General features: G+C 39.7%; 1 protein-coding gene across 1 annotated transcript in view; it reads right to left on the bottom strand.

Moving 5' to 3' along the window:
* LOC102794715 (furin-like protease kpc-1) overlaps window positions 1–27,709 on the bottom strand; it is a 201,978-nt gene that overhangs the window by 53,682 nt on the left and 120,587 nt on the right. The window contains exons 7-13 of the mRNA XM_035909559.2: window positions 26,883–26,920; window positions 26,178–26,257; window positions 25,457–25,545; window positions 22,120–22,292; window positions 18,745–18,960; window positions 17,987–18,090; window positions 3,008–3,121 (exon numbers count right to left, since the gene is read on the bottom strand). Coding sequence (XP_035765452.2) covers window positions 3,008–3,121; window positions 17,987–18,090; window positions 18,745–18,960; window positions 22,120–22,292; window positions 25,457–25,545; window positions 26,178–26,257; window positions 26,883–26,920 — 814 coding nt within the window. The remainder of the gene's footprint in view (window positions 1–3,007; window positions 3,122–17,986; window positions 18,091–18,744; window positions 18,961–22,119; window positions 22,293–25,456; window positions 25,546–26,177; window positions 26,258–26,882; window positions 26,921–27,709) is intronic.

Raw genomic sequence — 27,709 nt, forward strand, 5'->3', positions numbered from 1 at the left:
CAATACTCAATGAATCAAAATGAGCTTTATATTCACAAACCTAAAGGTGAAATACTGCACGTGAGCAGTCGGCCATACAGTGTGGAAGAAAACCTGAAAACTGAAATGCAGTCATCAGTTAAGCAGTTTATATTTAACTGACTGGCTGCCATCTTTGAATATGAAGCTTGTGTGGAGTTTCAGAAAAAGAAGATCTGTAATCACTCACCTGACTGCTTTCCCGGATGTTCAGTTGTTAGACTGTTCTTTGCATCACCTCCACATTCCCACACTATCAAACTCAATGCTGACATCATTACACTAGTCCAATCATCTTCTTGCCCACCTTCATTGAGCCAATGAGCTTCCACTATATGTGCTTTAAATCTCAGCGCTCTTCCAACATTCTCCCTTTCAGAATATTACCTGTGAAACCCACCTCCTCCTCATTTCTGCCTTACTCGAGTCTCTCAAAGCTCCATCCAAGCCGCCACCACCACCAACATCTAGCTTTCAGGGAAGTCATTTCCTAAACCTTATCATCATTGGGATTCTGTTCTGCCATGATGGGTCATCGGAGCCTAACCACTTAATAGATTAATTAATTTCTCTAATATAGCTCAATAGATTCATTGGCCAACATAAGTATCTATAACGCCCCAGACTAAATAGAGACTGACAAGTTTGCAGGATGCCCTTCTGAATATAGCAGTTTCAAAGTTTTAGTGATGTTTTCAATGGTTATCCTACAAAGCAGCAGCTGATGGTTCATCTGCATTTTTTATCTGTTATTTACAATTGAGGCAAAAAGTCACCGGTAATAACTGTAATTAATTAAAATTATTCAATCCCAGGCAGTAGGAGATAATGATTTTGAACTACTTTGCTTTTCCGCAGTAAAAACAAGTATTTAGAAATGAAGAAATACTGCTGAATTTCTGAATTCACAAATATGCAGAAAAAGGTCAGAAAGTTTCAAATATGACTGTTACACAACAGCAGCACAAACTTTTACATTTTTAGTACCTTTGACAGCAGCTACAACTTCTCATTATACCACGTTGCCCGCAGTAATTTGATATCAACTTTTAGTAACTGAAACTAGGTCACTAATCGTTCACACTACAAATTCCAAAATACTGATACCGCCTGTGCTACCCCTCAGTCTCCTAGTAGATGTACCAATGGTATAAATTTGGAAAGCCCAGATGACATCTCTTTGGAGTTATCATGTTCAGAAGATTTTCAGAAAACTTGACCTCTGACCTTGAGGTTAAGGTCACCCATTTTTAGGAGATGCACTTATGGTATCAAATTAAAAACCTCCCTGAGCCTCCCCGAGGTTTCTTCCTGTTAAAAGGCAGGTTTTCCTTCCTGCTTTCACCAAGTGCTTATTCAAAGGGGGCCTTCTGATTGTTTGGGGTTTCTCTGTATTACTGTAGGGTTTTCATCTTACAATGTAAAGTGCCTTGAGGCAACTGTTGCTGGGATTTGGTGCTATATAAATATAACTAAATTGATTTGAAATGAATTTAATGAAATTATTTGGCCAGATAACACATTTTAGTTAAATAAAATATTTGTTACATAGGAAAATATTGGAGAGTGAGAATATTTACAGATAAAGCGACTGTACAATTCATCTGCCACAGGAGATGCACAAAACTATTTAAATCATTCAGTGGATATATGATGTCATCTGTTCTTCCTATTGAATATTTATTTGAAGTTTGGTAATTATAGGCTATTGCCAGAAATATTTATAGTGATGCTGGCAACCAGAATGTAATTAGTTAATCATTGAATACAAGTTATTGTTGATGCTAAATTCGAGATATTGTGTTGACGAGAATGGGACAGACAATCTGAAAACAGTGAGAGAGCTGAGTGAGTCATTGTTGGCAGCTGATGTCAATAGTTATAATAACCCTTTTTTAAAAATAAAAAACATAAAAAGGAGGTATAAGGCAATGAGGTGCAAGTGAGGTCAGAGGAGGTGAGGGAGGCGTTGTCTCCTGTTGCTGTTGCAGCAGATGAGTCATCTACAAGCTGAGGTTCATGAACAAGAGAGCACTTATGCTAGCCAATCGAGCTCAGAGGTTCTGAAGTGGTTTTGTATTATATAAACATCATGAAGGGAAACCTTTTCCATATGATTATACAGAAGAAAAAGACAACATTTGCCTTTTGTCTATCTACATATAAAATAAACTGACTAAGAAACATTTTATAATCTAATCAGGAGGCGAAGAGAAGAGGAGGAGACAGCAGAGCAGATAAGGAGTGTCACAGAGAGATGAGACACCAAAAAGAGCTCCTGGAGAGGTGAAGAAGAGGAGGGTATCAGATAGATAACACACAGAGTTAACGCAGTTTGTCACAGTTCATTTTCGTCACAGCTCAAACAGGGCCGTTGTCGCACAAGAGAAACAGAAGCTCGGGAGATCCGGATTGGTCAGTTTTATTTTGAAGTATTGGCAACGTGCAGTCAAGCCTATGACTGCTTTATTTACATCACGGCTATAATTCTTCTGTTCTCCTCTTACTGTTGGAAATAAACATGACAATGAAGATGAAAGGGAAGTTAGACTGCACTTGTTTTGTTTTTTACACTTTATGCTAGGGAACCATCTTAGGAACCTTTACTACATTCATTTTTCTCATATATACGCTTAAAAATTTATTGGGTGAAAATCTAAAAAATTTCAGGGCTGGGCAGAGCCATCCCCACCCACCACCAAATATTTCAAGGTCCTTACGACGCCCATGGGGGTTATATTTTTGCAATTTTTCTTGGACTGGAGAAATGATTTTATAAAGTCTGTGCCGTCTGCACAACCTTGGGGTAAGAAAAAACAAGTGTTTCAGCTATGTACTCATAAAAATCTATAGACCTAATGATTAATGCGACTGATTAATACATGAATTAGTTTACTAGTAAGCTAAGTAGGCGAGATGCTGGCAGACTGCTGGGACTAATCCCAGTGGTAACGCCACATGTTTGTGTTGCATGCATGTTTTACGGTACCTATGGTGAACATGGTATCCTGCTGCATTGATGTTCCAGCCAGGCTCTTTAGGGTCGGGGATCTTTGCTGTCTTGGCGATCAGATGCTGAACATCCCTCCATGTCAGCTCAGGACTAGGGCAAGAGACATAAAACAGAATATCATCAAACGCATCTTTCCTTTCGGCCTGTGTTCTACACCGACTGAAACCACAGAGGAAACACTTCAACTCTGTGTGATACTCTGAAAAGAAACCTGCAGGGAGCTCAGCGCTCCAGTCTTGTGCAGAAAAAAGCTGGAGGACGGTTTTATGGGGCGTACAACACACTTTATCAGGCCCACATGTAAAGCTTGCACTGTATTAATGCAAAGGTTTATTGATACATAAACTGCCGCGATGAGACGCTGCCATACCTTTAATAGCAGGTCCTCTAGACATAAAAGCACCTACTTAAAGTCAAGCTTACATTTTTAATAATGGTGTCACTAAAAACTGTGAATCCAACAAAGAATATATGAGACTTTAACAAAAGAGCCAAGAGAGTCGAATGTAGAAAAAATCTTCTTTTTAATCCCGGGCAGGGGAATTCTAATGGAGCGGACTCAAGTGTCATGTCAAGCAATATACTAATGGAATCCAATTAAGACCTTTAAACTGTGCAGAGAGCTGGAGGATATTAGCTCAGTTTTCTATAACAAAAGACCAAAGGGTCGTCAATGAGGGCTTTTTCAGGATATAAAAAGCATAAAGGAAATTGGGTTTTTCTGCTTTATCCACTCATTATTGTTCCCTAAGAAAATGACTTGAATGGAGCATAAGAAAACCGCTTGGCTACCCATTCTGAACACCTTTTCTTTTTTTTTTCCTGTTCCTGAGAAGAAACGCTTCTGCTGTGTGCCTCAACATCTGTACACAGGCACTCATTTCTCCAGTACAGAAGGATAGAAGGAAGGTAATTAAAGGTATACTACACAGCTAATTTCTCCCATCATTAATGATAAAACTGCAACACATCATGCATGCATCCGGCTCCGCGCTAAGGTGTAACGTCTCAGTCAACGGCGAAATCTGCACTAAGACGTGGAGATTTTTTTAAAAAAAGGCCTTTGGAAAGTAAAAGGGGGAAAAAACCCACAAGTAGCCTCTTCATTATTGTGCTGCTGGGTGTTAGACATCTTGGGAAATATCAGTCGCAGATATAAACAGATGTATTCCATTCACGTATTTGAAAAAAATAAAGCAGAACAAAAGCGGGGAGAGAAGCTTTCATTAGCAGCATAAAACAAAACCCTGGCAAGCAGCACGAACAAGCAGCTAAAACAACATGATAGGAATAATACCAGTAACACTAATAATAGACGGATAGAATGAAACAAAACACAACGCACAAACAATTATTTTAAGCTTTGATTTCAAAGGGATTGGACTGTGCGCGTGTGTGCGTGGGGTGGTGTGTAAGCTTTGTACTTTTGAACTGTTGCTGCTCACCGCGTGCATGCGTGTGCGTGCGTATCTGTGTGCGAGTGTGCGGTCTGTATTATATATTAGCAGCAGCAGCGTGATTCTGTTGTGTGCACTCCCCCACCTCTATCATCAGCACCACCACCACCACCATCACCCCTCTGGTGGAATCAGAGAAAGCCCCGCGGCCCCGGCTGGTTTGCATAAAGCAAACAAAATTAAATTTGCTTTGCTAAATCAAAGCATGTATGGTATTCCAAGCTGCTCTCTCTGGGACAAATTACTTCAAACGGCCTCCTTTGTATCATAACAGAATAAAAAAAAGAAAAAATCAGCCCAATCAGCGGCTCTCCAAAACCCTCGACTCGGGAATTAATTATTGAACCGAGGGCTTTTCTCTCTCCTAGCAGTCAGCGACACAGATCTATTTATTTTGGAAAAGTCGTTTTGCTCTTAAAAACACACTGTAGGCTGAGAGCGCAGTGCTGCTATCTCCCTCTCTTTCTCTCCCGCTCTCTCTCTCTTTCACAGTGTTTTCACTCCTCTTTGCAGCACAGCCCCTGAAGGGACGTGTGAATAGGTTTAGGCCACGAAATTAATATGAAAACCCCACGACCAGCATCCGCCATAGTGCTGGTTAAACAGAACTATTGCTTATGCTGTAATGGACTTAAGATGAACTGAGCTGTTAACTTGTGAGGTTTATTTCAGACAGAGGTGGCTGGGTTTTTCCCCCTGCAGGAGCTCTTTGTAGGAATGCTAGATGTGTGTTTCTTTCTTTCCACTGCTTTTAGTTTAGTTGCCACAAGTTCAAAGCACTATTAAAGTAGAACAATACAAGTTAATGATGGTTTCAAAACTAAGTTTTGCCAACATCTCTAGTAAATCCACTAATTATTTATGACATCCTAGATGTATTTATATTTTTGACCACCTATTGTATGGTGGAACAGTGGATTAGTGGGTAGCACTGTTGCCTAGCAGAAGGTCCTGGGTTCAAATCCACCATCCACAGCCTTTATGTGTGGAGTTTGCATGTTTTCCCCGAGTCGGTGTAGATTCTTCCTGGGCACTCTGGCTTACTCCCACAGTCCACAGTTAGTGGTGTTAGGTTCAACTGGTGATTCTAAACGGGCCATAGGTGCGAATGTGATTACTGGTGCCTCTCTGTGTTGGCAACCTGTCTAAGTTGTCCCCTATCACCCTATAGCAGCTCCAGCCTCCTCGTGACACTGAACTGAATAAGTGGGAGAAAAGGGATGGATGGATGCAGCCAGTCTCACACATAGAGTTTAACCAAAAACATTTGTGGGAAAACATTGCCTAAAGTTGAAATGCATCAAGTAACAGCAACATGGTAAAGTCTAAGGGGGATTCTTTTTGAAGCTGTTACTATTTTGTATTTTTAGTGCGCTTAGAAAAGCATTTAACTGCAGACTGACTGCTACTGCAGTGAGTAAATGTCATATCTGGTTTGATGCCATTTAACAGCGCTATTACCAATGTACACTTTGGTGCATCCCCACCAGAAATGCGATCAGCTATTATCTACAAATGTCATATACAAAATCAAAAAAGCATAGATAAAACCGTTACTCGTGCTAGCTTGCAAAACAGGCTGCAGTAGACGTTTATAGTGAAGGACTAGGTAGTGAAATACAATAGATGTCAAGGTAGCAGCAATATGCTGTTTCATCTCTGGACTCATCACATACTGTTCCTGCCTAGAAGCCTTTCTGGTCATACTTTAAGGCAACAGGTACCATGATAGCATCCCATTCTTTTTGATGTACCTTTATCATTATTTCCAGCAAGCACAGCACTGTTTACTATTTTACCATACAGAAAGCAGGTGATTACATGAAAATCAGCCAGAAGACGAGCGTCCTGTCTGGGACCATGATTTTACTTTTGTTTATAACTTGAATTTTCAGTCACTATTGAGTGAAGATACCACATTTCATTATTAAGTTTAAAAAACAAAGTTCTCTTTCACAGCATTAACTGCTTATTATAAGAAAAACATCTCCAATCTGCAAGTTTTGTTGTCACAGTTAAATGTGCCACATCAGTAAAAACACCAGCAGGGCACTTTTTGATTGGAGCCTCATGGTGTCCATTTCAGATATAGAGGGACTCCTATTGAACTCTGTCTGACTATAGAGTTTATATTACACTTTGGAAACACCTGCTGTGTTAGAACATGATGCTGACCCTGACCAACAGAGTGTCCTGATTTGGGACTGAGAACTGATTGACTGTTGTTTGCTAGGCAGATACCAAAGCTCTCCAGTTAACATACTTTCCTAAAGATTGTATTTGTAGCTTTAACTCTGTCACGATGACTGCACACAACACCAGCACTTACCTGATTCTACTGAAATGAACTAATCCCAACTTTTTTTTTCTTTTTAAATGCCGCTCTGACTTTAAGCCTTTAAGCTGAAATGTTTCGAAAAGAATGCTGGGATTACTTCTGCTGCACATAGGACAAACATACGACAACTCGTACACAACAAACTAAGAAAATACGGGGAAGAACTCATGTTTCCTGTCATGGATTATCTTACTCTGTCGAAGCTGTTTTCACTAGTGTGAAATTATAATTGCTGACAGCGTCGTCTTCTGTGAGCTAAACTGCGACATTCGGAATAGAGGAGCCGAGTGATCGCTGGTCTGCGGGGGCAGAGTGCGGCTGTATACGAGCAGCCCCTCAAACCCTAACAGCCGTCATCTCCTCGCCAAGGCTCACAAAGCAGCACAGCAGCCATCACAGTGAGCACACAACTGTTTACAAATCCCCAGTTAATAGGATCAGGCCTCATTGACTGGGCCGCTTCGATGTGTCTGATGTAATCTATTAGCTGTATGATAGTCAGTGTCTCAGTCCAATCGATAAACCTGGGCCTCCATATTGCTCCACTGTGGACTGTTACTCCTCTTTAGTGCTGCTTAGAATGCAGGCTTAGTGGCAATAAAAAGTGTGTGCTTGTGCGTGTGTCTGTGTGTATACTTACCTACTTATTCTTGTATTTTAGATACAATACGCACTTGTATGAAATTTTGGGTTTTTTAGTATTTTTGCTGTAAAACACAGCTGATGTGAAACACTTAAAAATGTTAATTGTGCAGCATTTCAAAGCATTAAGAAAAGAAACGAGACATATATGTGTGTTTTGTGTAATAACGTTGACACTAAACATGTATAACAAACATGCATCTACACACAGGTGTAATACTCTACCATACAACAGTCCATATGTGTGTCTGAATGTGGCTTTACTGTACGTGGAGTGTCTGGAAGTGCATGTTCATGCGTGTGCGCGCTGTGTTTTTGTGCGCGAGTGTGTCTGTAGCTGGTATAACTGGGTTTCCAATTAAGTTGAACCACAGGCTGGATCAATGCTAGTCCTCTGTGTGCAGGAATGAGAAGCCCTGGGCCCTCCGAGCATGCCCACGAATAATTTATCACTCACACTGGGCCCAGGCAGAGAGGAGGAGGGGGAGGAGGAGGAGGAGAAGGACTGGCATGAGGAGAAGGAGACAGGGAGCGTGAGGACAAAGTGTCCAGCCCGGAGAGAGAACGGCAAATATGGGCAATCGAGGAGACAGAAAGATGGAGGGGTGAAGAAAGCAAGAGAGAGCAAGACCCAGAGGAAAACAATGTCAGCTCTCGATCATTTAGAAGCATCACTCTCCACTATTTTTTTTTTTCTTCCAGTAAACAAGCATTGAAAATGAAATACTGTAGGGAGCACAAGCTATGTAATTCTTTTAACCATACTTTCAAATGCTGTAAGCTGGAAAGAGAGGAGAAAAGATGAATAGAGCCATTATTTTACTGTCAGTTTTCCAAAAATCTGTCACTTTCATGTTCCCACAATATAAAGGAACGTCTTGTTGATTTGACTATATCTTTTTTTGCATGATCAGTCAATAATATTTTTACAACTCCCATCTGAGTTATGATTTACACAATTTTACAAATTTAGCTTAACACATTGTAACTTGTAATGGTGTTTTTTTATACTCCTCACCCTCATCATAAACATGAATTTCATGGTAAATTTGGGCCTTTATTACTTTTTTAACTGTTCTTTTTTCAAAGATAGAATTACTGTACAGTACAAATCTTTATGGATTTAAAAATTAATAACTGGGTTGGAAAATCATTTGGGATCTTCTTGAATCCAAGCAGGGTCAAATTTATGCATACATAGTCAAATATATCCAAACACACAAGGAGAATTATAGATGGAGTGGTCTTATGGAGCCATTTCTAAACAACAGCTAATTCCAATATCAAACAAGTAGAAATTATTCTGATTTGTTATTACTTTTCCCCAAAGAGGATCTAGAAGAAGACCTAAACTGTCACCCTTTGATGAGAGGAAATGAATTAGGATGTTAAGGAATGACTTTGGAACCACCGACGCTCAAGCCTGCCATGAACTGGAAGCTGTTGGAGCAGCTTTGCATCCCGTGTGTGAGTTTTGCATCGCCATAGACTGAGAAGATACCAACCACGAAAGAAGCTCCTGGTCCAACACCAACATCTTCAAGCTGAAGTGAAATTTGCAGCTCTCTACACGGACAAGCCAAAAGCCTTCTGGAGAAAATTATATGATCAGCTGAGACAAAGATTGAGCTGTTTGACCACAGGGACAAGACAAGTTTGGAGGAGTAAACGTGAGGCTTTCGAACCTGAGACCACTGTACCAACTATCAACCATGGTGGTGGTAGCATCATACTCAGGCGCTAGTTTGCTTTCAGTACACAGCACAAAGTGTGTGGAATAATAAAGGAGGAGGACTACGTCTGAAGTCCTCAACTTCACCTCAAATCAACAGCTAGATCAGGGATGTCGAATTCAAGGCATCGAGGGCCAGTGTCCTGCAGCTTTTAGATGACACCCGGGTCAACACACCTGAATCAAATGATTAGTTCAGGCCTCTGGAAAATTTCAAGACATGTTGAGGATCTACATCTACATCTAAAACCTGCAGGACACCCGCCCTAGATGCCTGGAGTTCGACATCTGTGAGCTAGACGGTTAAAACTTAAACACAATAAAGTGTTCCAAAAGGACAATGATCGCTGACAGACATCAAACCTGGTTTTAGGATGGATAAAGCAGGCTAACCTTGCGCTTCTGGCCTTCTCAAAACCCAACTTCAACCCTATTGAAAGTTTGTGGAGCATGCATGCATGGACCACGACAGGAAATCAACCAATTTAAATGAACTACACCAATCACTACTGAATGTCTCATACTAAAATGGCTTCTTTCTCTCCAATTAAATTGGCTTGTAAGTTTTTGTGTGATCCTGCTGACATACAGTCAGTCAAAGAAATGGCAATTATCACGATCTCCACCTCTGTTTATGCCTTGGTGGAAGAATTATAGTTGAGACACATTCAAATTTTGGCCTCATTTTGACCTCTGATGAAAACTAATGGGTTCACAAATGTGTGCATCAAATCTGTCAGTATATTTAGGTAGTAATTCATCTATCCTAAACCACAAAAGTCAATCTGAAAAATGGTGCTCAGTGTAAGACATTACATGGCTATCCACTCATTGGTGGTTGGGCTATTTCTCAATATAAACCTCAAATTGAAAACATGGCGAGTAGCCAAACATTAACCATTATCACCTCCATCTCTAAAGTAATAGGTTCCACTCCATCATGCATCATAGACGTATTTGCAGCTGAAAGAGACTGAAGCATTTGCATGCACCCTGATGCTCGCTTTACAGAAGCTCTGCATGTGCAATTTTCCTGTTCTTTTCTTTTTATGTTAGCAGTAACTGAAGGAGAAATCACTAACAGTGGAGCTTGTTAGCCAGCAGGGTGTAATGTGCTGGTACAAGACGAGTAGCAGTTTAAAACCTCACTGTCTCATCCCAGGCGGCACATCTTCTGCTTGGACACTTCGCATTAAGATCTGCAGAGCTACATCACAGCTCTAGTTGAAAAGCAGAGAAACTAACACACATGCAGATATAGATTTGCAGAGAAGCACTGAGCTGCCCACATAAACAAGCAAATGCACATAACAGGAGCAAAGTGCACACACACACACACACACACACACACAAACACATTAATACAGACACATTTCACACAATATAAGAAACACAGTCTAACTCAATGACCCAAAAACATACGCAGATGTATAAACATACAGAGAAACGTATAAACGTAGATACAACACATCAACTGCTGAACAGTTACACACACATATATATACACTGTCTCCACCCTGTGGAGTGTCAGAGTCCAATATTACCCCTGCCACTGTCTTTAGCTCATCTCTATTAATCTCACAGTAGCGAGGCGTGGACTGGCAAGAAGCTCCACGTCGCTCTGTAATCTTCTCTTAATGTGCTGCACTCTAAGCCTAAGTGAACCCATTTGGAGTGACTGTGAGCAGACTGAGATTCCTCCCATGTTATCTGAACAAGTGTTACTAATGGGTTTATCAATTAGGCAAAGTCCAATAACTGCATGCCCGCAATCTCCTTTAAACACACTCCACTAATGTCGCCCTGAGTTCTGTGGTTAATGGGTACATGTGTACACGTGTGTGCTTGTATGATTGCAAGAACCATGACCAGTGCGTATGTATGTCTGTGTTTGTGTGATTTATACTTCTCTGTGTGTGCGCGCGAGTGTTTACGCCGCATAAACAGATGAGCGGCTAATATGCTTAACATGCATATTTGGACCTTTGCATAACAAGTTGGGGAATTATACTGTTCAATGTGTGTTTGCACATAAATAAAATCCTTTTACGTATAAAATTGTATCAAAGATATCTCTGTCTCTGTATTCATTGCTTCCTTTTCTAGTGTATAGTCAATATGTATATGCTCCCAGCTTTGAATATTGTATGCGCGATGTATGCGTGCATATTTTCTAATGACCAACTCTTTAAATTGTGGGAAAATATATGAAGTATGTTGTTGTTGTTTTAAAGGTGTTAATAGTTAATTTTGTTTTCCCGTTTCACAGAAATGTAACTTGATTAAAGTTAGTACACTGGTCATTGTTTTTAGTCATGTAGAGGTGGCAATGTTGGTCTCTTAGTTAGTTACTCAGTTGGCTGGTTCAGACTGAAATATGAAAGGAACTATTTGGAAAAAAAGCTGGGTGTTTTTTATATAGTCATCAGCCAGCTTTTTCCTTTAGTCACACCATGACGACATTTTTGTGTCTGAGCAAACAGTATTCATAGCAATACATAAAGCGTGGTACTCACATTCATGTTCCACTCAGACTGAACAGACTAGAGCACTGTATGATCGCAAAAAGCATGGCAGCCCAGAAAACAGATTAAATCCTCTCTGTTGCAAAAACCTGTCAGTGATGTGTGAATGAAATAAAGCTAAGCATGAATGTGACTCGCATGTTAAACAGCCAGGCTATCTAAGGTATCGTCTATAAGGCCAATGAGTTTTATAAGCATGTTAATCCCACACGTATCTTACAATATGTATAATAGCAGTATCGTCACATGTAGGTCATTAAAAAAATCACCTCTTGCTGTGTATGTATTTGTAAGAGGGCATAGATGACACTAACCTTTGCTGGTAGGCATTAATATCGGCGATATCATTGCTGAGGATTTGTGTATGTGTATGTGTGTGTGTGTGTCTGTCTGTGCATGTGGCACACTGGTTAAGTAAAGACCAATTAGAGTGAGTGGATTCACTTTTTTTATGTGCACCAATAAGAATACAGGCTGATTACCCCTTAACCCCCCAGAGAGAAGGTTTTATAATATTTGTCTTTACAATTCAAAGGATACAGACAGAAAGAGAGAATACTGGAAAAGGGAAGATAAAGTATTCTAGAAAATGATGAACATAATTTTCATGTCCAAAGTGAAACTGTTATATTGCAGCTGATTAGATACATAATAATCATTTGTTTGTGGTCTTTACCATAAGAACAATGCTTTTCTTCTGTCTAAGCAACATTTATAAAACGCCAACTTTTCAGAAATATTGTTATCCAAAGAGAATACACTAATAAAACAGCTGATCGAATGCCATTATATTCCAGATGGATGCTATTATCAAAATTCAACACATGGCTATCATACATTAGGCAATATTAGCTGTAACTAATGTTTAGTCATTTTAAATGAAGTCAAAGAAATCACCCTGAGTTTTTTCTGTACTAAATGTAAATAATGCACATTGTGCTCTGATGAAGATTCCTTTTCACTTTGGATAATACAAATAGCACATATTTGCCATAAAGCACCTAGAGCTGCAATGCATTGATGGCTAAACTGCCCAAAGAGACAAAAGTGCTTAAGAGATTTTATAAGTTCTTACTTGAGCAAAGGGAGCTAAATGATAAAATTGATCTGATCTGATCTCAGAACAGGTATGACTCGGGTTAAAGAGGAGGCAATCCATCTTTCTAGACAGCCAAAATAGTCAACTTGAAATGGATGGACAGAAAGGTGGACAACTGCATGTCCAAACTAGGAGGTGGAATCACAGCAAAGCCCAATGTCCATCTCCTCGTGAGCAAATGGATAGACAGATTGATAAATGGACTGAGAGAAACAGAGATAAAGTGACAGACACGGTGATAAAGTGAACAAACACAGACAGAAAGACTGACAAACAGGATGAGTGAAGAATTGATTTGGTCTCATGGTTCATTGGACAGCCGTCAAAATGGATGGAGGGAGACGGATGGCAAAACAGGCAGACAGGCCAACATAGACACTGACACCTTGACACAGGAACAAGTTGAAGGCTATTCTGAAAGCACAGAAAGCAATCCATAGAAGCTTCTTTATATCAGTACTTAAGAGAGTGCATCACCACAATGCCAGCAGAAAATCTTCTGTATTGCCAGTCTTGTTTTTTTGACAGTCATGATCTCTTTTTTGAAAAAAAGATCACGACTCCAGGAAAACAATTAATCAATCATGAGGAGTGCAGTTTCAAGACAATTATAGGTGGAGATAACAGAGTGATTGACAGAGGCATAGAATCATTATTAGGCAGCAGTAATGGGTAGATTTTGTATCAATAACCCTGCGTATATGTTCACAATGAGCCAATCTGCAAAAAAAAGGTTTAAACTGATGGTATGTGTGTTAATAGTGGAGGTGACAGTTGAATCAAGGACTTTCATCTGTGGCTAGATTTGCCTCATATTATAAAGACTGACTGCAACTTGACACGAGCAGCTCTGTGCATTGTAATAAATACTTTGCTAACTTGAACATATAGTGGTGTTAGCCAGCTTATGTTAGAGCCTCCTTCATACTCTACGAACTATGCATGTCTGTACCAGATTTCATGGGAATCTCTTCAGCACTGGTTGCGATATTTCAGGAGCACAGTGGTGTACCAACAGGCTAAACACTTTTAATCAACAGTCACGTGGCCAGCATCGCTCGGATGCCGAGACGCATAGTGTGTAGAGCTTGCAGTCTTTCTGCATAGTCGATCGGTGCAGACCTCCAAACTTCATGTGTCCTTTAGATTAGCTCAAGAACAGGTTCGTAGACAGGTTCATTGAATGTGTTTCCATAGCTGAGCAGCTGCATCCAAGCCTAACATCACCAAGCGCCATGCAAAGCATCAGATGCAGTGGTGTAAAGGACGCCGCCACTGGACTCTCGGGCAGTGGAGATGTGGGCTCTGAAGTGAGGATTCACACTTTTCTGGGTTTGGTGTTTGCCAGGAAAACATTACTTGTGTGACTGCATTGTATCAAGTGCGGAGTTTGGTGGAGGGGGGATTATGGTGTGGGGTTGTTTTTCAGGAGCTTGGTTAAGCCCCTTAGTGGAATGAACTCCTAATGCTTTGGCATATCAAGACAATTTTGATATTTCTTGCTCACAACTTTGTGGCAACAGTTTGGGGATGGCCCCTTATGAATGCGCACCAGTGTACAAAGCAAGGTCCATAAAGACAAGGAGGAGCAAATGTGGTGTGGAAGAACTGACTGGATTGCACAGAGTCCTGACATCAAAACGCCTTTGGGCATTCTCATGAAACATCAGTGTCTGACCGACCAAATGTGCTTCTGGGAAAGTGGTCAAAATTCCCATAAACACACTCCGAAACCTTGCGGAAAGCCTTCCCAGAGAGTTGAAGTAATTAAAAAGGGTTGGTCAACATCCTATGGATGAAGAATGGGATGTGATGGCAATACAGTGTAAATACACATTACATACAAATTGTCTGCATATACTAAGGCACAGGAAGTTGTGGATGCTATACATTAGACAGGTTGTATCTGATTAATGAAGATACGATAAAAATACTCTTGAACGTGCAAAAGTGAGCATAGTAGAATATATGGATGTGTGCATCTGAGGGGAGAAAGAGTGAGACACAGAAAGAGCAAATGTGAGAAAGAGAGCAAGAAAGATATACAGAGAGAGTGAGAGAGAGGACCCAGTTCCATAAAGACGTGAGCAGAATGCAGTTGGTCTGAGCAAGAGAGGTGATATATAGTTTAGTCAGTAGCAGCGGGTCACGACAAAGCCTTTAACAGTAATGTCCTGGGAGTCGTCTCGCCCAGGGGACCCGCGCTCCATTTTACAGCCAAGCGACTGAGACTGAGAACGCTGCAGCATGACAGCTGGAGCAGTAAAGCCGGCCTCTAGTACCATCTATAACATGAAGGAGGCGTAGACGCACCCGATACCACCACAAAACACCAGGCTCGAGGCCACACCGACAGCTGGCGAGTTAGGAGGGATGAAGAATAAGGGGGCTTGGGAAATTGTACGAAGTGGCAGGCAAGACAAAGGAGTGAGAAGAAGAAAAAAGAGTGAGGAGATAAATTTGCAGATTCAGACAAAGGAAAAAAAACAAATGCGTAGGAGAAAATAATGATCTACATCAAAGGAGGGACCAAAATAACAAATAGAGGAAAAGGAAGGGAGCAAGGGGGGAAAAAGGTAGGAAAGGATCAGAGGTGTAGAATTTTAATGTAGAAAAACAAAACAGAACACTGTTAATATCTGTTTATGTGTTTCTTTTAGTCGTAAAATCATCCACTAAATGACTTGGTGAATTGTTAAAATTATTAATATAAAATAAATAAATAACCCCAGCTTTGTTTTGAACGTTTAAACAGTGCAAACAGGCAATTTGACACAAACTTTATATTTTATACAAAACTGATTCTATTATAATAGAAATAATGACTAACAAAATAAATGAAAAGAAGAAAAAAAAACTGCTTGTTTGACATAAAGCTAAAAGTTTCACCTAACTGCACCAAACCTTAGCAATAATGATCCTGTGTAGGGCTGGGCCATATCATACCATTCACAGTAATACCGGTATAATGTTGGGCAACAATAAGAAAATGAAATATCGCGACAGAATATGGGTAAAACGCGCATGTGCAGTGGCTTTGTTTTCATACGCACATGGCGGAAAAAGCATGGCGGAGAATGAGAAGAGCGAAAGCGGATCGTTGAATGAAACAGATGAACCAGAATTGGTTTGTAAAAATGCTGCAACTTTAGTGGTGTGGAACTGGTTTAGCTTTCGTCCGTCAGATACACAACAAAGCACTATTTTTGGTAGCGCATGCTAGCGGGCCGTCGTTATTACGTTTTTTGTGTTTTTAGGAAAATACGGCACACTTAATCAATCCTTTGATTTTTCTGAAAATCGACAGTGCCCCTTATAATCCTGTGTGCCTTATGTATGAATTCTGGTTGTGTTTACTGACCTCGAAACGATTTTATGTACACGGCGCTTGAACATCTGTCAAATGTTTTAGTACGACTTTGCTAAGCTACGAAGCCGCACCGCTTGATGGATTGCCGGAGCATTACGGCTATCGTATGCAGGAGCTTTGCGGAGTGATATGTACTGTGCTTCAACATAGTATTACCGTATTGTGTGTGTATAACCTCTTTTTAAGTTTTGTGGATATTATACATAGTTATGTTGAGGATATGTCGGCCAATTTCCACTGAAAATGCCATTTGGTTAAACTGTCAGCAAGGAATTTGCATTTGCACTGTTAAATTTTTATGTAACTTCAATGCACATAAAAAACAGCTGCTTGTTGAAGTGAAAATACATTGATGGGTTTTTTTTGGGGGGGAGGGGGGGTTGCACTAATAAAGTTGTGGAGTTGCAAAGTATTTTGTCTAGTGTCAATTATATTGTCAGTTATATCATTATCGCAAATTTTGAAATGTATATCATGATAAATATTTTTGGTCATATCGCCCTGCTCTAATCCTTTGTTTTTATTTTAGAATATTATGCATATGGTCTTGACACCATCTGGCGGTCACACCAACAACAATTTTTACTACATTACTCAGCAGTTGTGAGATGGACCAGCCTATTTTCAAACATAAATACCATAAAGTTTCACAATGTGTGTTCACAATGTTTGTGACGCACAAATACAGATGTGACTGTCTATGATATAGCAAGTGTCAAGACAACAATATTGGCTTTGTGAGATTTCCAAATGGTAAAGCAGTGCTTCTGCCACATACTAACATCAGCCAGCTAGCATATCTGCAAGGGCAATGTTTACACAAGCAAAAAATTCTAGTGTTAGCATGTTAGCATTTGCTAATTGGCAGTGGACTTTAAAAGAGGTTGTTAGCAATGCCTTTACCGATATTGAACAAATTCAGATGTTGGGTAAATGGATCACAACGTCATCAGGACATACTGACTGGGCCTGGGCCTCTGTAAATCAGCATTCAGTTAAAATTTAAAGAGGCCTAGTCAGAGAAAATGTCCTCAAACACAGGTCCGAAATATCATGCATTTCCATGATAATTTAGTGTAATATATTTGAAAGTAGTCTAACAGTTTAATGTCTGTTTCCAGGGTTTTAACTGGTTTTAAAGTAAAATAAATAAAGTAGGATTCAACAACATGTCAATGTGTGCTGCTATTAACAAAATATTAAAGTAATAATAAAATGTTCTTTCCCTATTTTGAGTAAAATAATGTTTACAAGCAAAAATGAATAACATAGTTTAACAATTAGTTTCCAGACAAACCTCTTCTTGCTCCCTATCTGTTTTCCTGACTTACTTCATCTGACTTCTGCATCTTGGAGTTTTCTGTTTTCACACATGCTCTGAATAAATGATTTCATTGGCTGAGTAGCATCATGTGAGATAAGTTAGAATGTACACGATTGGTCTGTGTATTTCCTGTGTAAATACCTTAACCCTTGCACAGATTAAAATAACCATACCGTAAATAATTATAAAAAATTTGTCAAAATGTAGTAATATGTCTAGATTCGTAAATAAGAGCATCTGGGTCTGGACCGTGGTCTGCCTGTTGCTAACCTGAGCTATCGATGAACAAATCAGCAGTGAACATGTGACCTGCAGGGGGTGCTAAATGAAAGATCTGATGATTGCAGGTGTTATTAGGATTCACTATATAGGCAGCACAAAATTAATCCTACATAAATGAACACAATACGAAATTCAATTTTATATCATTATTTGACTGTAGAATAAGTAGGAAGAAAAAAAACTCACTTTACTTCTAAGGCAAGAGCCAGAATCGCTGCAGCAATCGGAGCAGCACTGGATGTTCCTGGAAAGTGTGTGACACATCCATCACCAATGTTGGTCACAGTCACCTGGAGGAATCACAAAGGAACTAATTTTACATGATATATTATATTACATGTACCAGTATATATGCTGTAAAGGGGAGGTGCATGTGAGTTGTTTGCAGCTAATTAAGCCATTACTGGTTCCACACTATAGCACCTACTGTGTCAACAGCGGTTCTTCTGTCATTAGAACACGTCAACACAATTTAACAGTAACAAAACAACTGCATTCTGGTCTAACCACCTTCTAATGTGAGGTGGTAAAGGGCAGACCTCCCTGCAGACGAGGGTGATATCACACTGATAAAATTGGCCTTTCTGTTTCTGTAGCCCTAGAGCTGGCGCTGGATTTGTTCCTGGCTTTTCAGTGTTGCCTCCGCCATCAACACCTCTGCTTCTTCCTCTCTCTTTCTCAGCCACTACAGCCACACTTTACCTCCAATTAACACTCGTTGGCTCCTGCGTGTCTGCATGTGTGTGCCCAGCAGTCACCTAGGTCATTTGGCAAGTCTCTATAAATACCACACCAGTGGCTGCTCTTTAACAGGCTTCTTACAGCTCACAAGAGCCAAAGATCAGGGCTGCTGGCACTGATGTGCACACATACACATACTGTATATACACTCATTAATGATAAATACTGTTGTTAGATGTGTTGGGAGGTACACACACACTAACCAAAGGTAATGAGCTTCCCACGCTGGTCCCTGTCAGAGTGACGGCCATCACTCCAGGGCAGGGCTCTCCAAAGAAGGCGGGCTTCCCAGTTTGAGTGACGGCGCCGATGGCAATGTTGTAGATGGAGTTAACAAATCCATCTGCACCGCAGTGGTCATGCTGCATTCCACCATTACCTGCCGCCCACACGTAGATGCTGCCCTTCCCACCTCGGCCCTGAGAAAACAAACAGTGGGATGTCAAAGAGAATGAAAAAAAGAAAGCTCTCACATACTAACAAAAAACTGTATTTATATCTAAAACAAACGTTGTCAACAAATGTTTTATTGGAAAAGCTGTTATTGTTTTATGTGTACAACATATGTAAGTCTTTCATAAAATATCTTTTAAGCTGTTTGCTTTGTAGCTATTTTGATAGGTTTTTTTTTTTAAAAAGTAATTTGCATGAATTACTGCAACAAACTTTCCTTTAATTTCTAGCACTGAAAGCTAAAGCACAATGCAAGCTTTACAATAACATACCGTTACTCCAGCTATGTGGTAGTAGTACTGTTTTTATTTTTCCTATCATAATGTAACATGGACAGTTTGTTCCTGTAAAATGTATTATCATTTTGTATGTATAAAAACCCATGTACCCTGAATTCAGACTAGTCTTTCTTGCACTTTTTTATATACATGGTAAAGGGAGTACTGCATTCACAACACACTCTGATGATGAAACTAGCCAGATGTGATAAATTGCTACAACAATCTACAAAAGTCATAGGAGTCCATTGCTGGCTTATGCTAGCTTGGCTTTTTGTGAAAAGTTGTTCTCAAAAAATGCACTGCAAAAAAAATTTCAGTCTCGATGTTTTCCAACAAGAAAAGGCTAAAACCAAGATTCTTACAGTTCTCAAGAGAAGGCAGCAGCAGGGAGAATTTCATGGTTTGATCCAGAATATGAAGCTGTATCCCGATCGCATACGTACATATTTCAGGATGTCAACTGGGACAGTTTGAGCTCTTGTTCCCAGAGTTGGGACCACATCTGAGGAGTCAGAGAAATCATTCCAGAGAGCCATGACCCAGAGCAGTGTCCTGCTGTGTGTCTAAGTTAAAACAATATTATTTTACCATTTTTATATTCAGTACTGGTGCAAAATTTGAGCTATGAGTGCACTTTTTCCGGCTGAAAAAATGAATGCCGCAGATTCATTCAGCAAACTCACGTAGTCAAAATATTCTCACAAAACTTTACATGTCTGGTGTTTAAAGGCCTTAGCAGAACCCAGTGTAATGAAAATACCATCACATTATAATGAGATTATGTGCTGCTTACTGCCCAACTGTCCATGGTCCAACCCACATGGTCTTCTTTTTGGTGTTGTCGCATCCTGTGCTAAATTTAGGTATTTTTAATGCAACATTTTTAATGCCTCATGAGGTGACTAAATTTTTTCCTCAAATACTATTTTTTCCTCAAAGGCATCAGCACATGAACCTTCACAAAGGACAGTGTAAGGAGCAGCTCTCACAGGGCATCACTAAGACCAAAACAACTCAAAGCTGAAGCAGTGAAGAATAAATTAAGAAATATCTTTTCTGTGGTGTCCACTTGATCTTGAAAGCCAGTACACCACTGAAAATCAGGCTCATTAACTTGTGAAAAAAATGCTGAAACTGAGGGGCAGCTAGTAATTTAGGGGGCATATTAAGCCGTTCTTTTTTTAGAAAGAGCTTGTGGAAAAGGGGAAACATTTGAAACAAAAGGCCTCATCCAGATTCAAACCAGGAAGTTACCATTATCATCCTTAACCCTTAGTTTGCTAAAAGAGCACACTTTTACTGCAATATTGTCTTCAGAAGATGATAATCCTTTTTAAGAACCCAAAAAATTACACCTAAACCTGAGGAACCAGGATTAAAGTTACTCACATATGCTTGAAAATCAGTAAGCAAACTGTGTTTTGAACATTTTATCATAGAACTGTGTTTCCAGAGTCAAGAATGAAGTTGTGCTTAAATTCTATTCTTCGATCTTGGTTTATGGCACCAAAAAAACTGTAGTGCAGCAGCTGTATAAACATTTCTTGTGCTGTTTATTGAAGCTTAAAACTAAGACTTGTGTAAATAAATCCCTTACTGGCTTAGAAATTAGACTTACTGCTGAAGAGAATAACATTTCAGCTAAATTATGAATTGGTGATACTGGACATTGACGTTGTTGCCTTGGTGACAGGCACTTTGGATTTTCAATTTCATTCAAAGGAAATATAATTAAAAGCAGTTTTCTACTTTTCCAGAGCGGTAAAGAATTAGCCAAACAGAGAAAACCAGAGCACATGGAAGACGTGAACAGGAAACACAGAATCTAATAACAGCAGTGCAATCTACAAGTACCCAAGAAGAAGTTTGACAGACAAGAGAAGATGTAGCCTCTAGCACTATAAAAAGACATGAAGCCAGTGGGCAAGTATCTTAACCCTGCATTATTATTCATTGCCACCAGGGGTCAAAACCTGTGGTTTGGTCTCATGGAAATCTATGGAAAACCAACTCTCTGTCCTGATCTCTATAAACACTTTCCTGATTAGTTTATGGGTTATGGGCTCCTAAATTTGGGTTATCTACATATTAGAAAGGAGAATTGTCCAGGATATGACATGTCAGTCACAAGTCATTAGCCAATGAGAGTGCAGCTTCACAGTCACCGTGCTTGTCACATCTGGTTTCAAAATACCAACATGGTGACTGTGAAAATGCTCATGTGAAGGCTTCAAAACTGGATTTTACAAACCAGCGGGCAACGCCATGATCGCTATAACCGTCTTTCTTTAAGTTTAAATTATGTCCCTGTGAATGCCAGGATCCAAAATATCCCAGAAGAACACGGTCTCTAGAAGACTAGTGTTATTCTAGTCATCTGTCATTAGTTTCAATGTTGTGGCTGATCAGTGTATTTTTTGTGTGGGAGGTCATGCTCTCACTGTCTATATGAACAAACCAAAATAGTCACATGTAGGGGAAGTGAATACCAAATAAATGAGAGGCCTGGATCACAACACACACACACACACACAAACAGCCTGGCATTAGCCATCAATAGAGTTTCCTGCAATATTCATCTAAAAAACAAAACAAATAGAAACTTTTAGTCTGTTTTGGAGCAGTCTGACTATGTGGCAAAAGTAGCAGCTTGACTTTGTTACAGTACGTGTCATGAACGTACTCTCCGTACGATATAAATAAATAAGGAAATGAGGATTTAAATCTGGCTAGGAAATCTGAACACTCGACATTTTGTCCTTCCAATCCCAGCTCCACTGACAGTGTGACTGTCGGCTTTACATCTGACAGACAGCAGTGTGAACTTAGAGATGAAAGCTGTGCCTTGTGAGCTCCTAGCCGGAGGGCTTGCTCTGTCAGGCTCTGCGGCCCGTCCATCTCGGCCCCGTCGTCCCTCGGGCCCCAACTGCAGACGTAGATGTCGATGAAGTGGATGTTGAAGGTCAGAGCTGTGGCCTCCATGGCATCCGTCACAGAGCCATCCAACAGGCGGATACCTGGTCACATCGAAAAGGTCACAGAGATCAGAGTTTGGAGGAAGGCTTGTGCAAAATGAAAGAAAAAAAAAGGAAATAGAAAACAACACAAACTATAGCTATATCTCATCCCCTCACTGTCGCTATATTTACATTCCTCTGCATTTACTGATTGATACTTTCTGACCACCATTATAAACTGAATAAAATGATTAACATATGTCTTAAAAGAAGTTACTTCATCAGTTTAACTGTGAAATAAGAGTTTGTGAAGCTCAGTACTTGCAGTGCAACTGTGTCTGCAGCAGCCATGAACTGCTATAATGTAATGTCAGTGGACAGAGAAGCTACAGTGAGAGTGAGATTTTTCTTCCATTTGCCCCGAGGGACCCTGGGGGGTGTCACCCCAAGTTAGCATGCTATCAAAGCTGAGAAAAGCAGCCAAAAACATCCCAGTATATACAACCTACAGGGTGAAACTATGGATTACTTCACTTTACCCAACATTCGGTAAATCTGCTACTGGAAAGTGTGGAGTGTCAGCACTGCACAGGTTATCAACTGTTTTAAGATTTCTGATCGCAAAACTGAAGTACATTTATGTGGGGGTAGGTCTCATTTAGGACTGCAATCACTGATATATTTTTTAACTAACATTTAAATAGTGTATCATAACATTTTAAGCTGATGTGGTCCCTCCCACATCCAACAGATAAAGACTCACATTAATATTTATATACATCTTGAATCTAAATCCAGTATTCACCATCTTTTTAGTTCCTGCATGTCTCACTTTTAGCAAGTAAATGCTCACCAGCTAATCTCTATTTGTGTGAAAAAAACATATTTAATCTTCTTTTTTTTTTTACTGAGAATGGCAGCTTTCAAAAATAAGTATAAATTTTATTCAACAATTTGATAATGGGTTAAGAAGATTAATGGATGGATGGATGGGGATTTGAAAATAAATGTCATGTTTGAAATAATACTTCAAATAATCTCTCTACTATCGTGTTGGTCATCACAGCTACTGTCTACCTGAGATGTAATTAAATTTGGAGAACTCAAATCCCTAAAACGGCCAGTTGAAGTGACAGGGTCAGACATCATGAAAGAATGCGATAGAGAAAAATTTTAATTGCATTAAATGTGTGATTTTTTCTTTTCGATTTGCAGTAGAAACTATACAGTAATTAATCCAAACCACAAGTCAGATGTGCATTTAGGTTTCTGCTGTTTGTTGCATAAATTCTAAACAGTGGATGTGTCCTTTGTAATTGTAGCTTGACAACATCACTCCAATTAGAGACTGTGGATGGAACAAAAGACTGCTGTCATTAGATGGCAGTGACTAGAGACAGTGGAGTAAAGGAAGGTTTACAGAAAAAAAAAAGTCTCTTTCTTATTTATTAGACCTGGCTAGCATTAAAGAGTTGTTTTTTTACATTTAAAAAGAGTCTGTTTCTGTGCTGAGATGTTAATATGCTCAAGAGCTGGGATATCTGACGAAGCAACTTTTCAGAATTAGGAGTTGGAGAGGCATAGCCAAGAACCACATGTATTCAGCTTAGCATCTATTATTGCATGTACAGTCAGTTTACATGAAAAATACATGTTTTCAGATGGAATAATGCACATTTTCTAAGGTTTTGAAAAGTTTGTGTGGTGACTGTGATGAAAAACAAGAACACAAATCGTCAATACAAACACTACAAACAGAGGCAAAGAACTTCACTTAGTCAGCTGTGTGACAGCTCAAGTCAAAACATGCATCTTTCATGCAGGTCTTGCCCCTTCGTCTCCTGTGTGCCATACAGACTGTTTATGAGTCAGAATCAAATGGAACCAACAAAGCAAAATTAAATCTAACTGTGGGAAGAAATTCGTGCTCTGTTTTTCTTTTGCTCTCTTTTTTGCATGAGACGCTCATCTGCCTGTGACAAACGAGGACGGGTCAGAGATTAAAGATCACAGAGCAGAGTTCAAATGCCAGAGTTCAACTGAGGGATTCCTCTTCTCATTTTCTCTATTTCGTGCTGATGCCATCGCTGCATTAAACTCAGTTTGAGTCATTTAGGATCTGAGAGCTGCAGGAAGTGTTCTTATTCAAACACATTATGTACTCCTCATTAACTTGTGGGTTACAGCACTCTTGGTAAACCCTGTAAAAATCTTTGATTTCACAATGGGAAAATGGGCGATCTTATGTATTCAGTTCATTCATCCTTTTCCGATGTTACTACCACCACTAAAAAAGCCATTACACTAAAAAATGAGCTGTTAAATAGGGGCAGCATGCCTGAATAGCTGCCAGTCAATATGTAGTGACCTGTATTCGCATAAACCTAAAGCCATGTTCACTGTAAATATATACACAGGCGTTGAAAATCTATACCGACAAGGAAAACTTCACTGTGAACATTTGGCACGATTTCCTGTGATTTTTCTGCCACATTTTACAGTGTTTCTGCTTATAGCTCGACATTTTAATTTTCCCCTAAACCAAACATAAAATCAACCGTTTTACTCAGCATCATTTCCATTTGCATCTGGAAATGATGCTGAGTAAAACGACAGAAAAACACATTTTTCTTTTCTCTCAAAAATAATTCAGCATGTGGATGTGGGAGTGGTATTTTGGTTTTTGGAATATTTGTTACTTTCGAATTTCTGCCAGTAAAGGTGAGTTTGAATTATTTATCATTTTATAATAAAGTAAGTGAGACCTTGTAAAGTTAGAGCAGGTGTATTATGCATGCAGGGTTTTTCCTCCGAAGAGGTTTTAACCACAGGCAACGAAAAATCACAGCATTGTGCTAAAATTATTTCCTTTCCTCTTTTTTTGTAAAAACTAGGGGTTTATAATTGGTCAGAAATGAATAGATTTCTGCTAGATAAGGTGTTGGCCCTACTGTCAATCCCCAAAGGTATACTGAGCACCACTAAAAAACCCTTTCTTCTGTCTTTACCAATAGAGCTGCACAGCTGTCCTAAAGTCACAAAGCATGCATTTTTCATCAACTAAATGAATAATATTATTATTAATAATAATAATATAGCACCAATGTAGTATAACAAGTGTTTTAAAAACTGCTTCTTATGCCATGTCCTCGTTTTGGCCAGTGCAGCACACCCACAATGCACTGCCTCCTACGGTCTTTTTAAGGCTGTATTGTTTACCTCACCTCCAATCCTGGCATTGAAGGCGATGCCCACACCACAGTAGGAGTTGTTGGCCTCCATGGCAACTTCCCCTGCACAATGGGTACCGTGACTGAGACAGAGGGGGAATAAGATGTTAGCCACATACAGAGACTAAATAAGCTGAGATGAGCGTTTTCTTTTTTGGGGGGTGTTTTAACCTGAGCACACGCAGTAATTATGGCATCTCCTCAATATGATTGGCTCACATTGTCAGAAAAGAACACTAAGATACTGGAAGTCTCAACTCCAATAATCAAAGCATGAAAAAAACAGGTAATATGTTATAGGTTGACACCAGACACGTGCAACGATTTAGTTTTGAAATCTTTAATTAGCAAAAAGAGAAATTGACCTTGATATCATGTCTTGAGCTACAGTTAATCAGTTAAGCTTTTTCATGAAATGACAGCAGCAGACTTCCAGTGTAACATGATAGATCTCTGATTTCAGACAGGCAAACTCAAGATTCTCACATTTTAACCAACGTCCACCGATTCTTTCTCTGTGAGAGGACAGCTGTCGCTTGTTGCAGCCAGTTAAGCTAGTTTTAGGTCCAAGAATTAGCTCGGTTGCTTAGCTTGAATGTTTGCGTCTCACGTTAGGGCCACTATACACGACGTTTGATCAGTTTCCTGGTTTTGGAAGGGAGAAATATAGGGATCGGATATCTAGAGGAAAGAGTAAAAGGACAGGAGTCATTACCTATTCTCCTCATTTCTGACAGGCATGGGATCGTGAGACAGACCGTGTGATGCACGCAGGTCAAAACTGGCACGGGCCTCCTGGAAAAGCGAGACAGAAAACAAATGCGGAGTAGTGTATGACAGCATAACCCTCAACACAAAACATCAGGATGACATGACAGGAAATGAAGCAATCCCATAAAAAACTCTCGATAGTGGCACTTGAATTAGACTGTCAACATTTTTCTTCTGACTGACGGCAATCACTGTCACTGAGGAGATGCTGCTGCGTGTCGGTGTGGTTTATGTGTGTGTGTCATAAAAGTGAACATGTTTGAATGACTTGTTTGCCAGTGTATATAGGCATAACGGGAGGAGGATGTCTTGGCAGCAGACTGTACAAGAGAGCAATTATGTATCTCCCTCTCTCTCTCTGCAGCCAGGCTTATCCATGCCAGACAATCTGCTGTGACAAAGTACAAGTTGGCCTGCACGCTTCAAACTGCCTATAGGATTATAAATGACAAGGCAGGAGCAAACAACGCTGCCACTTCACATATGCTTTATGGCCAGCCAGTGTAACACCAGCCTCGCAGCTTTCTAACGATATGAAACTTTTATTGTCTCATCTTTTAACGAACAGAGAAGCAACGCTAGCTGAGAGAAAAGCCTCTAAGATAATGCTCAAATTCATTTAAGACACATTGATTTTGAGTTTACTCACAAAGTTTTTCTTTAGGTCCTTGTTTGTGTGATCTAAACCTGGAAAAGAAAACAGAAAAAATATGATGGATTTAGTTTTGCAAGTAATTTTTCTGGTTAAAAGTGTATTTCTTATATTAGATCAGCACAGACCTCAATTTCTCAGTCAGAACGTGCGCCCTCTGTCAATACTAAGGATTTACATATGTAAACACGATGTTCATCTGTGGTGATGCACATCTTCTCATTTATTTTCATTTATCTCATTTATTTATTTAACAAAAGGCTTTGCAGGCATTTGTTTTTCTACAAAGCTCTCTTAAGGTCCTGCCACAACATTTCAATCAGGTTGAGCTCTGGACTTTGACTGGGCCATTGCAACACCTTGTTTCTTCTCCCCCAACCATTCAGTTGTAGATGTGCTGCTGTGAGTGGGATCATTGTTTTCAGTTCTGCTCCTTGGCATTGTGTGAACACACACCTGAATGTTTCACACCAGCAAACTGCCAAAACATCTGCTTTTACAGGGATGATCACATAGTTAATCAGTGCATTTGATTAGGCAGCACCTGGATGTAACTAAATAATTGTTAACTTACACACTGGTTGTCCATTATTGTTAAATTATCACATGGTGTAACATGTCAACGTTGTTATAGAACCTACCAAGAACCAGATTGTTTTTTGCCGTGTCCTAAATAAAAGAGGTTGCACTTTCTTATTACAATGACTGTATCCTGTAATTCTTAACACTTCTTATTTTCCATACTTCAGTGAAGGTCTGAGAAGGCAAAGGTGATGTTTCTCCTTGTCTCTACAAGCTGTATGTTCAGAACACAAACTCATGTG

The sequence above is a fragment of the Neolamprologus brichardi genome, chromosome 11, assembly GCF_056152115.1.
Source record: "Neolamprologus brichardi isolate AB-2024 chromosome 11, ASM5615211v1, whole genome shotgun sequence".
Classification (NCBI taxonomy): Eukaryota; Metazoa; Chordata; class Actinopteri; order Cichliformes; family Cichlidae; genus Neolamprologus; species Neolamprologus brichardi.